Source organism: Triturus cristatus, chromosome 1_1, assembly GCF_964204655.1.
Source record: "Triturus cristatus chromosome 1_1, aTriCri1.1, whole genome shotgun sequence".
NCBI lineage: Eukaryota > Metazoa > Chordata > Amphibia > Caudata > Salamandridae > Triturus > Triturus cristatus.
The window spans coordinates 55,016,341-55,041,782 of NC_140579.1; the positions used below are offsets into that span (position 1 = coordinate 55,016,341).

At 44.3% G+C, this 25,442-nt stretch overlaps 1 protein-coding gene across 1 annotated transcript in view; it reads right to left on the reverse strand.

Annotated features, from left to right (window-relative positions):
• Positions 1 to 25,442, reverse strand: part of LOC146869372 (complement C4-like) — a 536,657-nt gene that overhangs the window by 93,725 nt on the left and 417,490 nt on the right. Inside the window, exons 30-31 of the mRNA XM_085599650.1 lie at positions 19,124 to 19,282; positions 8,519 to 8,578 (exon numbers count right to left, since the gene is read on the reverse strand). Of these exons, the coding sequence (XP_085455776.1) occupies positions 8,519 to 8,578; positions 19,124 to 19,282 (219 nt within the window). The remainder of the gene's footprint in view (positions 1 to 8,518; positions 8,579 to 19,123; positions 19,283 to 25,442) is intronic.

Here is a 25,442-nt window from a genome sequence, read left to right on the forward strand (position 1 = left end):
TTGCCTTTGTATATCAACATCTCTAACGTAAAACCATAGCATATTCATGTTATAATCTCCGGTAATAATGAGCTCAGGTTGGGTATCATTGTCCAGTAGCTGCAATATCATAATTATCAAATTGGTCGCCATGGATCTTCGTGTCTTAATATCGGGATGAATGTATATGTTAATTATTACAAGAGTTTTAGTTATATTTTGTTCCTTGTATCGTATTTTAACAATTAGATAATCCTTTTGACTTTGTGAGTCCATTTCACTTTCTATTTTTAGATCAGTTGATATAAAAGTGGCCAGACCCCCACTTGGTCTGCCATAGTTACTAGTTCTCCTAGCTAATGAGTAATAGCCTTTATACCCTTCTAATCTAAAAGGGACTAAAGCCCAAGTCTCTTGTAAACAAATGATTTGAAAACAACACAGGGTAGCTAGTTGATTATTTTGAATCTTTGCTTGAACTCCATTTATATTTCAAGGACATAATCGGACCCTTTCGTTCATGATTGTTGGCCCCCTTAAAGGCACTTCAGTTAATAGATGTCAGTCCTGCCTGACATTATGGAGAGCTGCTGTTAACCAACCTTATTTGACAGTGTAAAGTAGTGGGTCTCCTTTTTTTTCCTCTAATGATTTTAAAAGATGCCCGTTGGTCATTCCTATGGGGTTTTTTAATACTGAGTACTTCTTATTATTTTCTCAGTTCTCATTTGATTATGATTTTGTAATTTTGATGAAACAAAGGGGCTAGGATAGGAAGGTTGAGGGGGAGTTGTTATTTTTATTCCCCAGTCCTGAAAGAGTTTATGTTCTTGCATAATAAGACTAGAAGCAGTAGATGATGTCCAAGTTACTAATGTCGATTCTTGATTATTGTTCTTAATTGTGAAGAATTCAATTGATTCTATATCTGTACATTTGATTTTCTTCAATGCGGGTACTGCATTGCACAATTTTAATATGTTTCCACGATTCAGAATATCATTGTTACCCCTAGATTTATATTCCGGCGTAAATATTACCTGCACCGCTCCATCCTTTTGATCTGGATTATTTAATTCCCTTTGTTGCAGGCTTTTATCACCTTGAGCATGCTCAGTAAACCTTCCATTATGATTACTAACAGTTTGAGACCATGATTGTTGATGATTGTATAACTGCTTCTTTTCGGTTCCCAGATCTTGTGGTAATTTAATATCCTTCCCGATTTTTAACAAATCTCTATTCGTTTCATCCCCACTGGTACTCTCACTCTTTGATCTTTTTGTTTCCAATTGTGAATTTATTTTCCTCCTGTTTATTATTTTCCTCCATTTGCAGCATTTCTATGGACTGATTTTTCCCATTCTCTGACATTTTTATACTATCAGCTTGCTTATTTGAACATTTATTTTTCATAACTGCTTGAACCTCCATTAGATCCTTATTAAATAGAGGGTAAAAAGGTTTTGTTGGAGACATTTGTTTACCATCACCTTCGTAATCTGATATTTGGTTGTGGTTATTTCCTGTGTTCAATCTCACTATACTCGATGTGTTTGTATTTTTTGTACTTTTAGAAACTTTGTTTCTTGCTTTCCGCAGTTTTTTTCTCTTTCTTTTTGTTAGATGAACTTCCGGAGCTGCGTCTGTCACTGTTGATTGTGATGAACATAAGTTTATTACTTCTTGGTCTTTTGTTATATCAACTGTTTTTTCTTTAGCAACCACATTATTGTCTTTACTTTTTATTGTATCTTTAGAATGGCAGTCAATCTTAGTGGGTTGAGTTCCCACAGTATAAAATGTCCCTTTTACATCGTCAATTATTGTTTTTAAAATATCCGGAATGGTAGCCAATTTGTTAATTAGTGGGGCACAACTACACTCTGCATATGTAGATATTGGCTAAGATTGTGCCCTTACTATTAAAATTATTTAGCCTCATCTTCTGCTCAATTCCGGCAACAGAGGAAGCCATAGTGCTCAGGAGATCTTTTTGGACCTCCATTTTGTTGGACTGATATGTTAAGCCTTCCAAGGTTAATTGCGAGGTTTTGAAAAATAAATCCCAAATTGCTCCAGTGTTTCCACTTCCTGGTACCTATTTTCTATTTTCTATTTAGGGAGTTTTGTAAAGCGCTTGGTGACGCACAGCGGCGTGTCCCCGCGCTAAGGAGCGGCTGCTAACCGGAACCTACAGATGTGGATACTTTACTGATCGAATAGTGCAGTTTTGAGCTTGGCTCTAAAGATTAGTTCAGATGGTTCAAGACGCAGTGATAAGGGTAATGTGTTCCATCTGACGGCTGCAAGGTACCTAAAGGATCTTCCGCCCATCCGTGCTCTAGATACCTTGGGGACAACAAGGCGTCCTGAGCCAGAAGATCTGAGGGAGCGGGACGGTTCATAAGGCGTCATGCAGAGGGCTTTGAAATCAACCCTACTTCTGATCAGGAGCCAGTGCAAGGACCGAAGGGCCACCGAAGATGCGGCTCTTCTGGGTCTAAGTACTAGCCTAGCAGCAGCATTCTGTAGGACCTGTAAACGGCTCAAATTCTTTTTCAGAGTCCCTAGATAGAGTAGGTTGCCATAATCCATCTTTGAGGTGACTAATGCATGCACAAGGGTTTGACGGGCCTTTACCGGTAGAAACTTCAGTGCCTTCCTGAGACTTTTGAGGGTCCCAAAGCATGATCCGACCACCCGGTTGATCTGAGGGCCGAAGGATAGGTCGGAGTCGAACCAGATGCCCAAGTTCTTTGCTTTCAGGCACGGGATAGGTGTTGAGCCTAGGCATGGAGGCCACCATGCCGACGTCCACGCAGAACGGTCTCCCCCTACGACAAGCACCTCGGTCTTATTTCCGTTAAGCTTCAGGCAATTAGCGGACATCCAAGCAGCTAGGTCTTGCATATAGGCTCTGAAGGTGTCCGCCGAAAGATCGGGTGCGCGCGACAGGGAGATCACCAGCTGCGTGTCGTCGGCATAGGATACCATTCGGAGGCCGTAGCTCTCTACCAAGGAGGAAATCGGGGCTACATAAAGGTTAAAAAGTGTTGGGCTCAGGGACGAGCCCTGCGGTACCCCCTGGTCCAGAGCGATTCGCTCAGAGTAATAGTCACCCTGCCTCACTTGGAAGCCTCGGCCTACGAGAAATTAATAAATCCATTTCAGCGCTGCCCCTCTCACCCCACCTTTGCTCAGACACTGTAGCAAGATGGAATGTGCCACAGTGTCGAACGCCGCGCTAAGATCTAAAAGGATGAGAGCCATAGTTTGACCCTCGTCAGCGCCCTGCCTGAGGGTTTCGGAAGCCCTAAGAAGGGCGGACTCCGTGGAATGGCGTGGCCGAAACCCGAATTGAGTCGAATGAAGGAGGTTGCTGTCCTCCACAAATTTCATTAGCTGCTTATTTACTACCTTCTCAGCTATCTTCGAAAAATAAGGCAGGAGAGAGATGGGGCGTAGGTTATCCAGCTTGTCGAAGCCAATATTGGGCTTCTTCCGGAGATGAAGCACCACAGCCTGTTTCCAGTCCTCAGGTAAAGAACTGGAACGAAAGGAGACATCTAGCAAATGCCTGATGTAGGGTTCTAGTGTCTCTAGGCTGTCATTCAACCTTTTTGGGGAAGCAGGATCGCGTGGGGAGCCAGATCTGACGGATCTGACGGATCTGCAGATTTTGACAAGATCCTCCGAGGGAGGAGTGGTGAAGTGAAGTAGCAGATCTGGATCGACTTCAGCTCCTACTAAGTCTGCAGGTTCTTCCGCTAGGGGTGGCGTGTCAGGAAAAGCGGAATAAATCTTACGCACTTTGTCTCCAAAGTAGTTGGCAATACGATTACATGCAGTTACTGAGTAATCTTCATCACCAGTAACGGTTTTTGGGGTGGATAGGGATTTATATATACTAAACAATTCTCTGGCCGAGTTTTCTGCCCCATTAATTTTGTCTGCATAGTAGGTGGCTTTTTCTATCCGGATTTTATTATGATAGAATCGTCTCTTTGTAAGGTAGGCCTCCTTCGTCCGATCATCATAAGTCATTCTCCATTGTCTTTCTGCTCGTTTGCAGTCCCTTTTGGCACAGCGCAGCGCCTCGCTGAACCAGGGAGCAGTTCTTTGTCTGTGGACAGCTATAGTTGACCAACCCAATGGGGCTGTGTGGTCTAGAGCAGTCGTGATACGGTCAATGAGCAATTTATTTGCCGTTGTCACGTCATTTCCTCCTGGGGGCCCTTCCACAGTGAGAGCCTTATTAAACTCTCGCAGGGAGAATCTTGCCCACCTACGTCGAGGGTAGTTGAGAGGGGTGGGAGCGCTAGCTTTATGCTTGGACAAGTAAATAGTGAACGGAACGAAAAAATGATCTGTCCAGGGCAGGGGCACTGGGGGAGCGGCTAAAACACCCTCCCAGTTGGCGAATATTGGGTCTAACAGGTGCCCACGATTGTGTGTTGGCAGCTGACCTTTTAGCTCTAGCTGTAGGGTGTGAAGTTCTTCCCGGAACTCCACCGCCCCTTTATCTAGTGCATCTTGCAGGTGGATGTTTAAATCTCCCAACAGCAAAAACTTGTCTCTCCGTATCGCTGTTTCTGTGACCCACTCTAAGAGATTTCCTTTAAAGCTGGCCATAGGTCCCGGTGGGCGATAGATTAGCAGGCCCTTTACAGTCATGCTCCCATCGATTGTTATGGAGAAAACACCCGCTTCACATCCCGCCAGGTCAACTAGTTCAAGTTTGCAAGGCCATCGTTGTTTAAAGGCGATCGCAATCCCGCCTCCTCTGCCTATCGGTCTGTCCAAGCGCACCATCTGATAATCATCAGGTAAGGCCTGGATGATATCAGGATCGGAATTGGCGTCTAGCCACGTTTCAGTAATAAACAACAGATCATAGTGTTTATCAGTGAGAAGGTCATATATGTCATGTTTGTGACAGCTAAGCGACCTCACATTAACGAGGCCGCAGGACAGCGAGGGATTGCTTGCCCTGGTGTCTGGTAGGGCTGGGCTGAAGCGGAATTGACAATGGCTACAACCTTCGTTCTCCCCTACCCTTACACTATGGTGGCCTTAAGTGCACACAATCGAGGAAAAACTTACTAAGTCACTCCTACTCCAGATCCACTTACGATTAGGGCCAAGGGTTGAGGCCCTGGGCCTTGTCCGGTCGCGGACGGGCGCAGACGGGCTTGGCTTTGGCGCGGCTTCGGCGTGCATCCGGCGCGCCCGCTGCGCCAGCCCGCTGCGCCTTCTGGCCGGGATGCACATTATATAGGGTGTGAGGAGGGTGGGAGGGCGGCGCGACTAGAGCGCACCCCCAGCCCTACCTATGATGGCGCCCACCGCCTCCAGCAGCAAATAACAGAAGACGGCTGGGCGAGGCAGAGAGAGGAAGATCAGCGTCTTGGAGAAATGTCAGTGTGCCTAACTCAATTCCCCAGCTAACTATTCAGTTTAAAGCCCCCAGATAAAAGTTATAAAAACGATCTATTTACAGTTATAAATCACAGTTTTCACAAATCCATATGCCAGCAAGTAGGTTCCAGGTAAGATCGCTCGCAGCCCTAGCGTCTCTCACTAGGGAGAGCTCTAATTAGGCAACGAGGGCTTCAAAGAAGCACTCTAAATAGCCTGGGAGGGCGGGAGGGCAGCGCGACTAGAGCGCACCCCCAGCCCTACCTAAGATGGCGCCCACCGCCTCCAGCAGCAAATAACAGAAGACGGCTGGGCGAGGCAGAGAGAGGAAGATCAGCGTCTTGGAGAAATGTCAGTGTGCCTAACTCAATTCCCCAGCTAACTATTCAGTTTAAAGCCCCCAGATAAAAGTTATAAAAACGATCTATTTACAGTTATAAATCACAGTTTTCACAAATCCATATGCCAGCAAGTAGGTTCCCTCGTCATAAGAATTAATAAATTGTGCACTACTATTCAAAACATATTTTTGATATGGAGTACTCCAACGCTGCAGAGTTTCTGGGTTGCCCTTGTATTTATCCTTATTAGTTTGATCTCTGTTATTTTGATTAAATTTCGGCTGGTCCAGTTTTTGCACGGAATTTATTTTAGACAAACTAAGATCCGGTTTCAGTGGGGTATTGACATCCCTTATAGTTTCGACACCGCCATTTAGATCATTTGGAGCTTCTTGATCTGGTTGATTTATTTGATCTGGTTGATTTACTTGGCCCAGATTAGATGGTCCCCCTATTCCGTTAGCTTTTCTGATTTTTACTTGCACTTCTATTGGCATTGGGTGCCTAGTTGGTAATAATTGCTGAGTATCTCCTATCATTGGACTCGTGCACTTTGGGTCCTCTTGTTGTGAACGACCAGAAAGTGGGATGGTTAACATCTCTAGGTCCGTTATTTGACCCCAATGGCTAAGTTGGTCTTTAGTTGAATTTGCGATTCGTTCGACTTCAACTTCAGACTCAGGGTGGGCTGGTTCACTTACTCCTTGCTTAGGGGATATAATATTCTCTCTATTCAGTGGTTTAATTGGAGTAATTGGAGTTTGAAGATCACATGAGTTAGTTAGCATTGTTAGCATAGCACCAATTGGATCTTTCATAAAATCAAACTTTGACGGCGATTTTCCCAGTTTCCTAAATGTGTGGACCTTAGATGGTTTAAGGGGCTGTGTGTCGCCTGCCCATTTTATTTTAAACGTGTCCAATATTAGTGTTTGTTGTATTTTTCTTTTCCTTTTGATAGGAGGAAAAGGTGGTCGCTCCTTTCCCGACCTCATAGTTCACCCTCTAAGGTGAGGCAAACTTTGCCTCTTTCAGAGAATCAATATGGGCCAGTGACAGAACCAACGTGTCCTTTAATGGAGCAAAACGCACCTCCAAAACCTCCCAGGAAAATACCCCCAAATCACAACCTCAGCACTAAATCCACCGGTACTACTGGTTACTTATTAAATAAATAATTAGTTTGTTAATTGATTAATATCCAGTCTCCAGGTAGGGCTATAGACTAAGCATGTGGAGTAGTACAGGGGACAAGGGTCGCTTCCACAGGGCCAAAGTCTATTATCACTTGCCCCTTTAATTTATTTCACTGATTTTAAAGATTTACAGATTTATTACAGACTCCAGCGGCTCAGCGACTTACTGTCTGGTTAACCTTGGCTGTCGCTCACGTCGCGTCTCGTACCTCTAACCACTTGTCACTCGCCATTCACTCACTTATTCATTGCTGTTTGTTGTTATTTATCGTTGTCAAAAAAATACAGGGAGAAGGCTGGGCAATCCTTCCGTAGCAGGAGCGGGATCAAGAGCCGGTCACATAGACGGTAGATGTAAGCACTTCTCTCCACTCCACTCCTCGGTTTGGCTCTGCTCTTAGTGTATCCTTGGTGTTTACACAGAACCAGACTGCAGGCAACAGGCCAAGGCTCCTCTGACCCAGCAGCAACCGCTGCACCAGCAGTACCGCCGGTCAAGGCTCCTTTACCACCTACAGCACCCAGGGTCTTAGCACCACGGTAGCAGCCGTTCCTACCTCCGCTTAAAATGGCCGTATCGCAGGTCAAGGTTCCTTTACTCCCGCAGCACCGCACCAGCAGCACCGCAGCAGCACTGCGGTGCCGTCAATGGCCGTTCCTGCCCCCACTTGAAGCGCCCGTATAACAGGACGCGGTTAAAACAAGAAAGCCGGGGAAGCGGGAGAGAGCCCTCCGGGAAACCTGCGGGAGCAGGTAACTGCTCGCAACACAACCCGACAATCGTTCCGAGCTCCACGCCAAGCTCCACGCCACTTGCTCCTCGCCACTTGCACCTCCTTTCGCCTCCTTTTAGGGGGTTAGGTAGCTAGATGCCATTTTAACTTTGGTAGGAATGTTAATTTCATTCTGGTTGTTCGTAGCATGCATTACTGCTATTTTAATATTATTTTGTTCTTTTGTTTTTTACGTGTGCTAGGCAATGAGATGAGCCTGTTGAGTCTGTTTTTGAACACAGTGTTTGTGTGTGATATTGTAAAGAACAAAATTGGGCTTCTAAATTGCCACTGTATACCTGGATGCCTGTTTATGAACCGTTAGTAACCCTAAAGACAGATGCCACTTCAGCAATGTATTGAGTGTGGTTGTGTGGGGCTACAACAACCTGTTTTTCACATTCAATCACTGTTCTATTGAACTAAGTTCACTTGTGACACCTGTGGGTGTGAAAACAAACCTTGTAGAGCTAATCCAGTCTTAGTTTACACATTATTACTCACCGTCAGGGTTGCTTTGCCTTTCCCTTGGACTTTTGAACACAGTGTTTGTGTGTGATATTGTAAAGAACAACATTGGGCTTCTAAATTGCCACTGTATCCCTGGATGCCTGTTTATGAACCGTTAGTAACCCTAAAGACAGATGCCACTTCAGCAATGTATTGAGTGTGGTTGTGTGGGGCTACAACAACCTGTTTTTCACATTCAATCACTGTTCTATTGAACTAAGTTCACTTGTGACACCTGTGGGTGTGAAAACAAACCTTGTAGAGCTAATCCAGTCTTAGTTTACACATTATTACTCACCGTCAGGGTTGCTTTGCCTTTCCCTTGGACTTCCACATGCAAATCGTTTCCGAGAGAAAACTAGGTCAGGGAAAAGAAATATTCAGAATAGATATTAAAATCATTGTTGTGTTGTGATTTTACTTTGATATCAAAAGCTCACATTTAGAGAATTTGCCCTAGTGATATTTAGCATATATGCAGCAAACCACACAAAGTAACTTCTCTTCCTGTTGTAACAATAAGTGTTATGTTATCTAAACCATGGTGCACAAATTATGTACTTCTGAAGGATGAAATTCTAGTTATCGTTGTGAAGATTCAAAAATATGACCTGCTAGCTCTGCACAACAGCCACTCTGCCGCCAAAGGGTCTTCTTGTGCATCCCTCGAAGACATGCATACCTTTTTGTATGACCAAAACACTGGCACTGAGCGCCCTCCCGAGAATCTTCTCCATGTGAGCCAAGACCACCAGATTATTGGTGGAGTCCAGGTCACATAAGAATGTGTGTCATCTCTCAAATACCCTTAACCATCTGCTGGATGCCTGAACAACCATTTATCACTCATTTATTCATTTTCTACAGTGCCAAACTGCCATTATTTAGTATTATTTTATGATCCCTTTACCCTCCTAAAGTAATATGAAACTGAATGCTCTGCCTATGATGACCTTGGAACACAATCTCTACACTCACTCTTGCTGACTTAAGGGAGGTATGAGTGAACTTGATCATAAATTAGTAGAAATACCCAAAAGTGTTCTTCCGACCCCTTAATACGATGTAAGCTATGTTATACTGGTTTATCTTTCTAACATTTACCAGTACTAATGAACAAGTTACTTACCTTCGGTAACAATATATCTGTAAGAAACATTAGTTAGTTAATAGATTCCTTACCTTAGAATTACCCCCAGGCGTCAGACTGGATCCTGAAAGCTTTTTCATCAGCAGTACCTCTGCGCGTCGGAAGGTGGCGTCGGTCGACTCTGCGTCCATCGTTGGTGTTGTGTCGCTGGGATAACGTTGCAGTAGCTACTTAGACGACGCCCTCGCGCGCTGACATCAGTTCTGTACACGACTTTCCACGCCAGAAATGCAGAGCCATGCAAGACACTATCCACTGGTGCACAAAACAAGGGCCCTGAAAGGATATCCTTAACCCCAAAAATCAGTTCGCAGAACGGGGAGGATGGGTGGGGTGATAAGGAATCTATAACTATCTAATGATTCTTACAGATATATTGTTACCAAAGGTAAGTAACTTCTTCATCTGAGAGAAACACGTTAGTTATAGAATCCTTACCTTAGAATAGATACCCCAGCAATACCAACCCCAGTGGTGGGTCTGCGAACCAATATCACACCAGAAAGTCCTGGAGAACAGAACGGCCAAAGAAGCCATCTCTCCGGACTTGACTGTCCAGGCAGTAGTGTTTGGTAAAGGTGTGCAACGATGCCCATCGAGCTGCCTGACAGATATCATTCAGAGGAACTCCTCGCCCTAAAGCAGCAGTGGCTGCCGTTGCCCTGGTGGAATGGTCATGCAACCCCACTGGAGGCTCCTTTTTTGCCAGAGAATAACAAGCCTTGATACACAAAATGACCCACCGAGAGATAGTCCGTTTGTGTACGGCCCAAACTTTTTTGGCGCCCACGTAGCCAACAAAGAGCTGGTCATCCACCCGGAATTGTTTTGTGCGGTCCAGGTAAAAAGACAGGGAACATTTTGGGTCGCCCACTGGTGTTTGATGGGCCTGAAAGGTCGGACTAGGAGGGTTTGGAGGCTGCTGCAGTGGGGATGTTGGCGGACTGGCCCGCCCGCTGGCCCCTGGAACCACAACGGTTGTTTACATGTCCCCGGGCGAGCGAAGGTTGGGTAACTTGCTGCAAATTTTCTTTCCAAGACGGTCCAGCTTCTTGGATTCCCTTTTTGGGGGAGCGGTAGGGAAGGTGCTTTTGGAAGTGGAGGCTTGGACCACCAAGCTCTCCGGGGTGGGGTGTTGGGAAAGGAAGGAAAGGAAAGTGTGGTCGCCCGGAGCCAGGCGGTGGCGTCAGGCAATCATCCTGTCCACGGGAGCCCCTGTGTTGGGCCTGGACTACGTGCCCAAGAGGATGTCGGTGAGGGCCTCATTAAACGGAAGCAAGGGCTCCGGAGATCTCGCAGCCGGCTGAAGCAGCTCTGTCAGGACGTTAGTCCTGACAGCCACTGTAGGAAGCTCGAGGTTGAGAGCCTCGCCCACCCTAAGCAACACCACTGAGTACGATGTTCCTTCCTCCGTAGCCACGGTATGAGGAGACAACATGCCAAGGTCAGGCAAGGTGTCCAAACCAATGGCATCCCCCAGTTCCTCTCTCCAGTCATATTCACTTTCCTGGTCAGCTAGAGTGTCACCTGACCCCTTCCAGTCCTCCTTCTCAGTATCTGGGTGCCATTCTGGTTGAAAAGAGGCCCCAGGAGTGAACAGGGGCATAAAAACACCTCTCAGCGCCAGATTCGGCGTCGGACGATGCAGGTCCGGCTCCAGATCCACGTCGGGTCGGAGGCAAGGGTCGACGCAGGCCGAGGGGCTGACCGGCGTCGAGTGGTTTTGGAGGAAGCGGCACCGGTGGAGGCGTAATGAGGTCAACCGGCGTCGATCCAGATCCAGGCCTGGATCCAAGAGGGCCTGCAGTGCTGGGGCCGGAGCCGCCGGATGAGAAGACCTAGGCCCCCCAACCGATTCCGATTCCGCAGGGCCCAAAGGCGCGCCGGCGTGTTCGGGGCACCCAAAGATGGCGTGCATTGCCTCGTAGAACGTACAAAGCTGGGCGGGAGTCGCTCAAGGTCCTGGAAAGGGAGGGAAATGCGGAGTCGACTCTGCGGACTCCGCATGCAGAGCCGCGGGTGGGGTATCACCCGCGTCCCCCGTCAGATCGGCCGATCGATGAGAAGTCAAAGAGTGATGATGCTTCTTTGACTTCTTCTTATGCTTTGACTTACCCATCCCCGAGTGCGAAGACTTCAAAGACTTGGAACCGGAATGATGGTGGATCTGCGACCGGTTCCTCGACCTCCCTCGTGACCGGGCCCTCGAACGGCACGGAGCCGACTGCCCGACCTCAAGCAGCTTCCGGGACCGCTTCCGCAAAGCCTTCAGCACCATCGACCGGCAGACAGAGCACGAGTTGAGGTCGTGGTTGCGCTCCAGGCAAAAAAGACACGCGCGGTGCAGATCCGTCACCGACATCATCCGATGAGAGGAACCGCATAGCTTGAAGCCGGGATATCCCTCGTGCTCCTTAGGAGTCAAAGACTCGAATAAGAAGTCGACAAAAGTCGAGAAAAAGTAAGTCAAAAAGTGACTGGAGGTACCCCTCTTCCCAAATCTGCGCTGGCTAGAGCGTAAAAAAAAAGAACTGGCGTCAGTGCGCAAGGGCGGCATCTAAGTAGCTACCGCGATGTCATCCCAGCGACAGGACGCCAACAACGGACGCGGAGCCGACCGACGCCACCTTCTGACTCGCAGAGGTACTGCTGACGAAAAAGCTTTCCGGATCCAGTCTGACGCCTGGGGTTAATGCTAAGGTAAGCAATCTATAACTAACGTGTTTCTTTCAGATGTTTTACACAATCTAATCATAATTTCCTTGTATTACCTACACCCTAGGTAACTATTAAAAGAACATTTATAAAGTGATTGTAATGTTCCTCTAGTTTGCAGAGCACATGAGTGATCCCACAAATAGTATTATTTAACTCTTCAGAATCTCTGGCAGTTCTGAGATAGTCTCCATGCTGGAGAACTATGCCTTGGGGAACCGGGCCCGAAGAGAGATTGGTGAGACCCATGTTTTCCCAGTTCTGCAGACACCTTAGCTAGCTACACGGATCCATTTAATTTGCGAAACCAAAAAATCTTTTGGTTGACGTTAGTACCCACCAGCACTGGACATCTCAGCCGTCCTCCAAGGGACCAGGAAAGCAACCTGCTAAAATCAGGTGTAGGCTTTATTACCAAAGGCAATGCACAATCATTTTATTTTGTCACAGGAAGTGATGTCACAGGAATATGTGTCACAGCCCTGTCACATAATGATGATGATGATGATGATGATGATGCTAAAAAGGCATTGCCAATTAAACTCATCACAATATAAAATGTGACTCAGACATAAACAATATAAAAACGTTACAGCTGTTGCAGAACAAGTTACTTACCTTTGATAATGCCTTATCTGTTAGCGACTCTATCAAGTCGCAGATTCCTTACCTTATTCCCCAGGCGTCAAACTGGATCCTGAGGTTTTTGAGCAGTTCTCCTGCATGCCGTTAGCTAGCATCTTTCTGCTCCACATCAGCAATGGCGGCAGTGTCTGCACAAGAAATTACATGCAAAGGATCTATATAGGCGTTGCACCAGCACGCTGATGTTGGTTACTTTCGCTACTTACCACGTCATAAGTGCAGAACATCGATGAGAACTGACCACTGGTGTGAAATACCTAAGGCCCTGAGAAGAGTCTACCTTACACTCCAATCAGCTCGCAGAGTGGGAAGAATGGAAGGGACAGTAAGGAGTGTGCGGCTAGATGGAGTCTTTACCAGATAAGGTATTACCCACGTAAGTAACTTGTTCATCTGATAGAGACTTCTATCCGCAGATTCCTTGCCTTAGAACAGATACCCAAGCAATGCCTCCCCAGAGGTTGGTGTGCATAGTCACTTTAAACCAGAAAGTCCTGCAGGACCGAAAGGGTGAAGCGCTCATTGTGACGGACCTGGCTGTTCAGACAGTAGTGTTTTGTAAACGTGTGCATGGAAGTCCACTCTTAATCCTCCTCAATTACTTGTGCTTGTGACACTTTTCTTGACTTCCCTGATACCTTGAGTGTGACTACAGTCGCTGGGTGCGGCTCCATGAACAGTCACAGGACCTTCTGCGCAACCGAGAGTCGTCGGGTCGTCTGACATCGGTGGCGAGGAGCTTGCGGCAGTCCTAGCAGATCTTGGAGGTGTGGTCCCTTTCCTAGCACCACACTAAGTGTGGGTCTGTCATAGACATCTGCTGGTGACAGGCACCATATGGTTGTGAACCAGTTGGTTTCTTAGGGGACATACTGTCACACCAGGAAATCAAATCTCTCAAAAAAGAGTTGACAAAAAGTCAGAAACAAGCCAGTCAGAAAACAACTGAGGGTAGCTCTGACGGGATCTGCTCTATCTGGTGTGGAAAGGAAAGAACTGACATCAGCGCTCCAAGGTGGCGCATATAGAGAGGCACCTCCAATGTCATTTACGCTGTGGACGATGCTGACGTGAAGCTGGACGACGCCACCTTCCGGTGTGAAGGACTACAGCTCATAACCTTCCGGATCAAGTCTCACACCTGGAGAATATCCTATGGGAAAGAATATGGATCTAGAGGTCTCCATCAGATAACTTATACATTATCTTAGCCCACCGCCTCAACGGTAATATTACATAAAATTACAATGGCCTCAGTGCTGAAACTGAAATCCTATACTACGTGCTCATGTCCATTTATAAAGCATACATTCATGTCTATCTATTTCTATATCCTTGCAAAGCATGAGCCTAGAGTTTAAATTATTAAGTTAATGTTATCACATAGAGAAACGTGAAATTAACATATAAACATAATTTTAAATATCGTAGATCACACATTAAGGTGTAGTTATACTTAGAAATGACCCAGTGACAACCTTTTAAAACAAATGGGAGGCAAGCTTCGTTGTAACACGCAAGGGGGCAATGTTCAACAAGCCTGACTGTCCTTGATGGCTTACTCTAATCATCATAACGTGGCAGAGGCACTACAGTACTCGCCAGAAGGATGGTCACCTGCTGACAGTGCTCAACAGTCCCCCCTGAAGAAGGAAAAGTTACTCATCTGTAATCCTACTTCTCTCACTGGAGAATCCTCATACAAGTCATAAGCACTGAATAGTTCCGCCCATGTGTGGAGATCCCAGAGCACTTTTTAAAAGCATACATATATGTATAAAAAACTATGTACCATAGTACCTTACATATATGTTTGCAGCCAAAAGAAGGTAAAAAATTGACAGATTTCATAGAATTTTCATTTTTTTAAAAAGCAAATTGCATAGAGATACGTCACTATAACAAAATGACAATAAGAAATCTTCCACAAATCTTTTTAAAAGGGAAAACGAAAGGGAATATGAAGCATTGTTAGCTAATAGGCTGAAATGCAAAGCAAAGTAGAGCAATCTGGCACTATGCCTTTACGAACATCACAGTACCCCCTGTATCCCTCCATGCTTCACAGGCAGTCACAGCTGCTACTTGGAAGCAGCAGTTGAGGTTGTCTGTAATTGTAAAATATTGGGCCAGATGTACGACCTGCAATATAGCGCATCGCAAATTGCTCATGAATATTAATGAGCCTCTCGCAATTTGCGAGCTCATTGGGAATGACAGGCCCTCCCAGGGATGGTGGCCTGCTGGGCTCAGCAGACCACCATGTCTGGGACTGCTTTTAAATAAAGAAGTTTTTTTTTAAATGCAGCCCGTTTTCCTTAAAGGAAAACGGGATGCATTTAAAAACGAAAAATTTAACTTTTCTGTTTCATTTTTTTAAGGGCAGGCAGTGGTCTCTGGGACCACTGCCCGCTCTTAAAAAATATTTTCCAACATACTCACAAAGGGGAAGGGGTCCTCAGGGGGCCCCTCCCCCTTTGCGAGTGGTTTACCACCTACTTGAAGTAGGTGGTAAACTGCAAGTGTTTTGAGGCCGCAAAACACTAGTGCATAGCATGTTGACTCGCTATTAGGAAGGGACGCCCCTTCCTAATAGCGAGAGTTGCAAATGCTAATAGTATTTGTACATGCTATTACCCTTTTTTGCAAAAAAGGGATGCACATCTGGCCCTAAGTGTTTTAAATTGAATAGTGTGTAACTGAATGTTTAAAAATAAATTCTTATTGGATTTTGTATGTTACATCCCTGAAGAAGCTTGAGTGAGAGCAAAACGTGTTGGCTGTATTTTGTCAAAAACAGATTGAATAAAGAGAAGCTTTTCACGCAACAACTTTTGGAGACTAGTTTGGATGGACTTTATTTCTGAAGATGACAGTTTTACTAAATAAATCTTGACAATTACTGCCTATTTATTGTATTTTACCAGAAGATCTAACTTGGTTAGTGTATGGAGACATACTTGAAAATGGCTCATTGTTTCTTTGGAGGATTTTCCTTTTACAGACAGTTGTCTATGTAAGAGTAGATTAATATTTTGTTTTCTCAGATGTGGTGCGACAACAGCCATCCATTTTGCAAATGTTTTGCTTCCTGTATTGATCCTTTTTTCCTGCAACAATAAGTATCAGGAATACACTCCCAATCCATTTCGATGCAAAGGAACTTCCTCCACTGTTTTTTTCTGCAGTAAAATGTTCTCCTCTTCCTGAAATAGAACTTGTTGATAAGATGACGTTTTGGTTGGAGGAAGGGGACTTGAAAAGAAAAGAAAAGAACAGCCACTCTGAACAATATTAAAGACCCATCTGTGTGCAGTTATCAGCAGAAACTCTGAAAATCATGTTACAATACTTCCTCCCACCTGAGTGACTGACAGATCTGGGGGAAGATGTGACTCGTTGTCATTGTTTAGAGTCTTTCCCGCTGCAGATTGCTGATGTTGACCTCCTGTTCTTTTGGATTGTATGACTGCTTTAGGAGACGTTGCTGCTTGTGGTGCAACCAGTGAGGGGTGTCAACCCCCTGAGGATTATAGCAGCTATCATAGGGCCTGTACCTCCTTCTAAATTGTTTTTTTCATTTCTAGGCCCACATCTTTTACTGTATCCAATTCAGTCTTCGTCTGTGGCATGTCGTCATCCGTTTGAAATCCAAACGCGTTTTTCCTGAGATTGGCAGGTTCAGGGTTCTATTTTGCGCTTACGGTTTTAGACCTGTTAGTCTAAGTCATGAGCTTCTCCATATAACATGGCAGTAACCATGAGCGGATAAATCTGATATGTCAGCAGCTGGACTAATGATTTGATTTGATACAAGCATTCTCTCATTAATGCCATCCTGAAAATCTTGCCTGTCTTCCTTAGGGAGTTTATCCGTAACCTTTGTAGAGAGACCCAAAGAGATTGATCATACCTCCCTTAATGGGCATTGTAAAAGCTGATGTTCTAAATATTTCTCTTCCCACAGAGACTATTCTTTTGCTCTCCTTATCCGGTAGTATGGGAGACAATGGTGCTACTACGTGTGACTTCCTTGCTGTAGCCACAATTAACAAATATGGTGGTGGAGCTGCGCTGAGAAAGAGAAGATGTTGGTCAGGAGGGTTATACTTCTTCAAGAGCCTATATGGAGCCAACTTTGTAGGTGCAGGTGTCAGGAATGTTTGCATTGGAGGTTCAAGAAGACCCGGGACCAGAGGGAGGAGAGGTCTTGATGAAGTTCTTTGATGTAAGGTTTCAAAGATGCCTGATGTAGATGGAGTAGGAGCAGTCATAGTAATGTTCAACTTAGTTGCACCTCTTACAAGCACCTCATTTAAAGTTATCAAGTCATTCACCAATTGGAGATAGTCATGGTGAAAATGTGTTAGAGGAAGCCGAAGAACAATTTCTGATTAAAGATCTTGAGGTTGTTGTTCATAAGGGAGACAGTGTTCTGCGATGGCTTGTACTAGATCTTCTTGATCTAGAGTGAGACAACTGGCTTCTTTCTCTAGAGCCATTTAAAAAACTAAGGCTGGATCTAGATTTAGAACGATGTCTATGAGTCAACTGTGGACTGTCCTGTGGATTTGTGAGGACAGAAGGAGATGCCAAGGATTATAGGTGATAGCATTGGAGAAAAGTTAGGTGGCGTGGCTCTCCCTGGTGAATATGTACCATAAAGCAATGTCCCAAAAGCACTACTTCCAGTGTTTGACATGATTGAGAATATGTTTGGGAGTATTTCGATTATGGAATTGTAGGTCGTCGTTGGGGGAGGCAGTCTCGACATCAACAGAGGTAGGTTTGCCATAGACGGAGGTGGTTTCAATATCAACAACTGAGATCTTATCATTGAAGGAGGTGTTTTCGATGGCAACTGACGGGTTCCTTCACTGTGTCTCAACTTCGTACCTGATGAGCGCAGGCAAATAGGTATGTGTCCAGTCTGCAACCTTATGCTCCTCTACATAATGCTTCTCGATGTCGAACAGGAGCAATGTCTCTTCTTCTGATGTCTTTTTTACTTGGATCTACCTCGAGGGGGAAGAAGAAGCTATAGTAGAAGACTAGCCTTCTCCATGGCTTCTAGAAGTTCTGGCAGCATGTTCTTCCTTCTTTTGCTGCAACCCATGTAGTCTGATTTATTGTTGATCCTTCAAAGTTCTTCTGGAGAAAGATTGTCAATAGGTACAGGAATCATGAATTTTATCCTCAAAAAGGCACATTATGCAGGGCCTGTGGGGGTCTCACTGTGTCTTCTTTTTCCACAGGAAGGGCACTTCACAAAAAGTAAAAACATTTTTAACAGAACAAATATATCATATAATGGTCTATCAGAAAAAGGTGTCAAACTACCCTAAATATCAATAGACTTTGAATTAAAACTCGAAGTACAATATTTGCAAAGATTTCTAAAAGACTTTGTCCAAAAAGGCAGAGCTCAGTGCCCCAGTATCCTGTTTCTAGGAGCCGGAAAAATGAACTGACCCAACTGGCATAATGGGATACAGGGGGTACTGTGAGGTTCTTAAAGGCACTGTGCAGTTTTCTCTTCTATTAGTTTGCATTGCAGCCTACTAAAAAAATATTCCTTTCTTTTCCTTTAAAAAAATGTTTTTGGTAAGATTTTCTATGGTCACTTCTTGTTAGTGATGCATTTCTATGCAATTGGCTGGTTCTTAAAATGAAAATTCTGTAAATTCTGCCTATTTTGAGCCTTCTTAAATCTGCAAACATATATGTAAGGTACTAATGTACTGAGCCTGTTATACATATATGCATACTTTTCAAAAGTGCTCCGGGATCCACACACGTGGGCGGGACTGTTCAGTGCTTATGACTATTGATGAGGACCCCCTGGAAGAGAAGCGCGTTGAACGCCCAAACACGCTGCCTCAAGAAGTGCCTCATCATGAGGTCACAGCTCTGCCTTTCCTGCCTACAGGAAGATACTATACTATAATACCAGGGACACAGGATGAAGAAAGATTAGCCTAACATAAGCATCTGGGTTACAATTTATTATACATTTATGCGTCTCTATGCTTGTATTCCACTTCTCTAAACGGAGGCTGCAGCTCTGACCCTCACCCAGTCGTTCATCCTCAGCATGTATTAGGAGCAATATTAGTGAGGGAAGTCAGGTATGTCTGATGTGGTTTGCTTGGATCATGGCTTCTTTAGTGCAGGTAATTTAATCTATGACAGCGGCATATGCTATGAGCCATCGCTGAATTGGTCGAGAAATCACTGTGGGTTTGTGGCTGATGCTGATGACTATTGTGCTCAATGTTGCTGCCTGTTTGCTAGCCTGGGTTACAGGCTGTGAACTGCATGTGTGTGCTCTCCAAAGCACTGGTGGATTACCATCTAAAGACTGAAACCAGTTTATTGGCTCAGAAGACTTACCTGCAACTGCTCTTGCACTTGTTTGCTGTGTTTGTCCAGGTGAAGTCTGTTTTTAAAACTTCTCTGTGGCGAAGAGATAGTGAGGGCAAGATTCCCTCCCTCTGTTGAGTAGGTCTTCGTCCAGTAGCGAGAAAGGGCCTCCAAAGCAACCACAGTGTCCTTAAGCAAAACAGAATTGGTATTACTATCTCACCTTAAAAACACCTCCATCCCAGGTGCAACATAACTTCTTCTTTTGAATCATATCTTCATTTAAGTACATGCTCCAGCCTCTCTTTGTTGTGATGCACCTGCACCCCTTTATTCTATTGGTGAATACCACAATTGCAAAACCCTCTTCTTCATTTACACTGTTTCAATACTGTCTGCCTGAAAACCTTCACTCATCCCTTGATGCCCATTATCAAGTGCACACAAAATATACTGTGATGACCCACACAGTCATAATACTCAAATTGTACTTATTTGGCTACTGTTATTGCACACACTAACAGAGGTTTCAAAATCTATATTTCACAGAAAATATATAAGACTTGTAAATTATTTTCCATAATTTGCAGGAGGTATTTATTCCTGTGGATTAGGGATACTATCCAATGATAGGCAATGTATCAGGCCAACTTACTTGCCAGGGAGAGCGGGTGGAATTCACTGGAAGGTAATGTGGAAAACCCTTCACATTCTCAAGATCTTTTCACTTGCCTATGTTATTAACACTGATAACTTATTGGACACTTCTTACTTCATTACAGTTTTCTTGTCATTTTTACTCACATTTTTACTAAATTTCTGTTTGCTTCCTAAAAATCTATATACCTGGTGCCAGATTTATTAAGGTTTGCGTCACCTTTGCACGATTCAAGGGGGCATAAGTGTGACGCAAAACCTAAATGAGATTTACGAAGCCAAGTAAGGTGATTCTGCGTGGCCCTGTATGTCTTGATAAATCTGGAGTAATGCAAGGCAGCACAAATTGATGCCTTACGTCGCTTTGCCCCAGGGCGGCGTTCCATGGGTGAAGCGTGGGTGTCCACGAATCCACCCATGGTTTTTGGCGCATTCCCATATTTACCACTAATGGTAGTCCTGAGAATGTGTGCAAATTGCTACCCCTCCCCAGGAGAGGTATAGCGAGGAGAAATATCTTTATTTCTCCTCAATTGTTCCTCTTTCTATGAGTGCTGCACTGTGAGAAAGAGGAGAATGCCCATGTGGGTTCTTTTTGTGTAGGAAGGTACCCCTGTATAATGTTAAATAAAGCACATTCCTGCCCTTTCGCGCAGCATGGTGAGGTGGCTTGCTGCGCTGCGTGAATATTTGTTGAATATGCGCCTTGATGTTTATATTTTTCATGTGTTTGTTGCTACCATGATGGCCTTGGCAAACCATTCCACCACCTGAAGCATCCCATGATTTACCACTTAATGGCTCAATAAGAGAGGTTAGCCTGTCTTCCCCTGTGTTAAGTCTAAGGCACCACTTTTTTGTGCACTAGAACAGTCTACTATAAAATATGAAAGAACCAGTAACTTGGGATTTATGCTCCAATGCACAAAGTGTTGCAGCTGCCAATGCTTAAGAGACTGGTTCTAAATTTGATTGTATTGATCAATAACTTATCCTGAGACACCGTCAATGGCAACCTCACTCTTTGCATTTATAAGTGTCTGGCAATGCTTGAGGTTCAATTTAAACTAATCTTAAATGTAATCCTCGGTGAGGTTGGTGAATGCTGGTGAGTGTTCACTGATCCCTCAATTCAAGTCAAATGTCGCAGTTGTTCAGACACTGCATGAATTTGGAGGAGACTGATAATATCGCCTCTGTTTTAATGACAATTTTATTAGTATCAGTTTGAATCTGGGTATATCACTGCCTGCCTGTTGTGAAGTTGCTGTGCTAGAGTCAATGTCTAAGACAGAATTGTTGATGAGTTAATCCTTTAAAACCTGGAAAGGTTTAAATCATCTGCTTACTCAGGGATCTAGAGAAGCTTGTGGATGGAGCCATTGAGATCGGTACTCCCATATCAGGTTCATGCACAAACTTGTATGAATAAGAACGATGTTCCATGTTCACCTTTGTCAAGGGTGAGGGTTCTAACGGGAAAAAACTGACATGCTTCAAGAGTCTAGACAAATGTGTCAAAATCTTACTACTATGACCTCTCGACAGAGAAATGTCAAATATTTCTTCTTGAATTGGTTTTTCTATGCATAAGGTGGTATGTTATATACAGAGAATGTCCCTGTATCAATACAAGACAGGTGATCAATTCTCCAGGAGCACTGCATAAGCAGAACCGAAAAGCCCCACTAAGGATTGGGTTAAATAATTCAAAGAATCTCAAAGGTGGGAGTGGGGATTAGCCAAAACAGCTGAGTGTCTGTAAAGGAGTCAGGTATGACTTCGGAACACTGACAGTGAACCCCAAAGATGACAGGAGTGTTCGCCATAGTCTGGAGGTGGTTGACGACTGTCTGGGTCAAGCCCACCTTCAACAGCCAGTCATCAAGGTAGGTATAAACCGACCTCTCAAGGTGTGCTGCTACCACCTCCATACCACAGGTAGAGCTGATGGGCCTGCAGGACCGGTGTATGGAGATAGGAGGCCTGCAGATCCAATACCACCATCAAGTTTGCAGGGTCAAGGGCAGACAAAACCTAGGCCAGTGTAGGCATTTTGAGAGAGGGTGCAGGTCTAAAATAGAATGAAGGCCTCCGTCCTTCTTTGTCACCAGAAAGTAGCGGGAATAACAATCACGATCCTCTTCTGGCACAGGCACCCTCTTGATAGCTAGCACCCTCTTGATAGACCCTTTGGCCAATAGGGGCTTGCACTCCCCTCAGTGAGATGGGCAGATGGCCCTCCGTCAGCCATTCCAGGGGATAGTAGAAGGTGTGGGGGAGTGGCTGTGAAGTGTAAGATGTATTCCTTCTGGACAATCTTACCTTTCAGATGTTTTGGCCTGCGAACCCGGTGAGAGTCATTGGATTCTGCCTTCAGAAGGGTGATTGTGCTCCACTAAGAGCACGGTAGGGGGGTTTGGTAGGTGGATCTGCTTTTGGGGCACAGGGTTCTGGGGTGGTTGATGGGGGAGGACATACGCATGTTGTCCCTGACTAGGGAGTCACCACACCCTGAACTGTGAAACTGCTGGGTACCTTGCTGAGGCTGAAGTGGCTGTCTGTATGGGGTACCCCAGCTGAAACCGCGAAAGGAACCGTAGGATTCACTCAGCTGGTGAGACAGGGTAGATAAGCTCAGGGAGCGTACTGTGGCACTGCTCTCTCTAAAGCATCTTAGTGTGGAATCTGCCTTGCAGCATTCAAAGGGTATATCCATAAGGAACAATTGGGCACCGCTTGAAAAGTCTGTTGACTGCAAACAGGCGTGTCAATGAATAGCAATACTAGTACTGATGAAAAAAACAAGTTCCTTACCAATACACTGTGGTTCTCCAGTATTGATATCTTTCATAGATTCACATGTTGAATCTTGAGGTGGGAGGCCCACGGTTATTATAGTTATCAGTGTTAATCAAACAAACTAAAAATTAAAGGAAAACCCCATGAGATTGTATACTAATCCACATCATTGTAGAAAGAACCAAACACCAGCCAATCAGAGAGCAGCCGCTGCTTCAGTCAACTCTTCCAGAGCTACCAAACCTTAGATTTCAGTGCACAAGAGTACTAAATACGGAATACTAATATCTCTGTCAATCAATGTTCTGAGCGCCTGAAGGGGAGATGGGTGTCTCTCATGTGAATATATAAAATACATCAATACTGGGGAACCATAGTGTACTGATAAGTAACTTCTTGTTTCTCCAGTACTGAATTTTTCATAGATTCACATGCTTGAATCCGAATAGCAAGCAGTAATAACTTGATCTAACATGTATAGAAAATTGCAGAGGCCGGTAGTATAATATAAGGGTTGTAGTTTATAAGCGAGAAATATCTAATACATGTATATATACATTAATTTCCATGTTACAATTTATAACAATACCTCACCTCATTGAAATAAGTTGTGAAGATCTGCTTGAGCCACAGCTGCATCTTGGTTGGTAGTTGCATCTAGACAATGGTGCCTGGTAAAGGTATGTCTGTTTGTCATGTGGCTGCCCTGCATATGTCAGGTAATGATACTGCATCAAAAAGAGTTGTAGAGGTTGCCACGCTTCTTTTTGGAATGAGGACGTACTTTGGTTGCAAGCGGTCTTCCTGCTTTTTCGTGGCAAAAGGCTATGGCTGCTGAATGTTATACTAACTCGTGACACAGCTTTTCTCTATCTTGGTGACCAAAAGTTTATCAAGTTTTTTTTCTTTTCGATATTGATCTAAAATGTTAAGCACCTTTTAACATCCATGGAATAAAGCAATCTTTCTGCTATGTTTGGAGGGTTCTGAAAGTACGTCTTTAAGGCAATTGGTTAATTAAGGTGAAAATCTGTTGGAACCTTAGGTAAGAAATGAAGGTTAGTATGCACAATAAAACTATCCTTTTTAAATTGCAAGTATAGTCCTGGTATGTGAATGCCTGTATATTGCTAATTCTTCCAGCAGATGTAAGGGCTATGAGAAGAGCTGTCTTCTGTGAAAGATATTTGATGTCCGCCTTGTGTATAGGCTCAAAAGGCTATCGCATCAATGGTGCAAAGACTGTGCTAAGCTGCCATGCAATTGCCATTTTTTTTTATTGGCGGGGGTAAGCTCCAAATAGCCCTTTTAAAAATGATTTTATGAGCCTGTCTGACCATAAAGACTTTTGGTTCCAGGATCTCCTGAAATCTAGATATTGCTGCAAGATGAACTCTGATTGAGCTATACAATGAGCCAGAGGGAGCTAAGTTGAGTAGGCATTGGAATACCTGTAGTGATATTGAGGAAAAAGGATGGCAATTATTTGTAGACCAACAATTGCAAACCCTTAGATATTTTGCCTTATATGATCTATTTGTGGAATCAGCTATTGCTTTTGCCAGTCTGTCTCTGCATTGTTGAGAGGTATTCAACTGATGGAACCCATTGTTCTCAGGAGCCAGGCCACTCAATTGAGTGATTCCGTATCCGATGTATTACCTGCCCATTTTTCACGGAGAGCAATCCTGGGGCTGGTTTGAGTGCAATATGTTGGTGTTCGGACATTAGGAAATGTTTTGTGTACCAATGTAATAAGGATAATTCAACACAGCTCTCTCTTCAATTTGTTCAGAATCTGTGATAGCAGAGGTAGAGGTGGAAAGGTATACACGAAAGTTCTTGTCCATGCAACCTGCAATGCATTCCCCCAGGATCCCTTGTGCAGGAACCTGCTTGCATAGTGTTGGCATTTCTGACTAAGTGGGGTAGCGAACTGGTCTAAGGTCAATTTTCCCCATTTGTTGAATCCTTTCAAAGCTGTGTTTGTGACATCTCCCATTCATGGCAATCTCTTAAAGATCTGCTTAGAGCGTCTGCCCACTGGTTTTCCTTGCCCTGAACATGCTCAACTTTCATGGAAACTACACTTTGTGGTGTAAACACCAATTCCAAAATGTCTTGTGCTTCCTTGGACAGTAGATGTGATCTTGTTACTCCTTGCTTGTTTTATATGAAACATTGTGGTCATATTGTCCGCTTGGACCATTACTGCCGATCCTTTTATTCTTGGGAAGAAAGCATGGAGCCCAGGGCCACAGCTCACAGTTCTAGGAAATGTATGTGCATTTGTTTCTCTTTGGTCGACCACTTGGCACTCATTTCCAAATCTTGGAGATGTGCTCCCAACACTCCATGGGTGTATCTGCTTTTGTGACTTGTTAAAAAAAGTTAGACCCATGGAAATGTTGTCTTCTATCATCCACCATTTCATAGCCTTTACCATATAGGGTGTTATGCTGCTCACACCATCGAATGACCCCTGTCTAATGTTTTTATTGTTTGTCTATTTGTTCCTGTAGTGGTCTTATGAACAGATGACAGTTAGGAATCACTGGAATGCAAGATGTAATAACTCCCAGGAACGATTTGTACTGCCTGACTGAAATAGACTTTTTTCTTTAGAGGGCAGACGCTAATCTTTTAGTCTTGGTAACTCTTCTGTAGGAAATGCCTTGCAGAGTTTTGTGGATAGAATGCCCCCAAGAATGTAATTTGTGGGCTCGGAATAAAGCATGATTTTTCCCTGTTTAGTTGAGACCTAGATTTTTGAAAATTTGAAGGGATGCTTTTATGGAACTTACTGCCGCCTGGCCTTAAGTTGTTTTTATTAGCCAGTCATCCAGGTATGGAAATATCTGCCCATTTTTCCTCAGGCAAGCTGTTACTG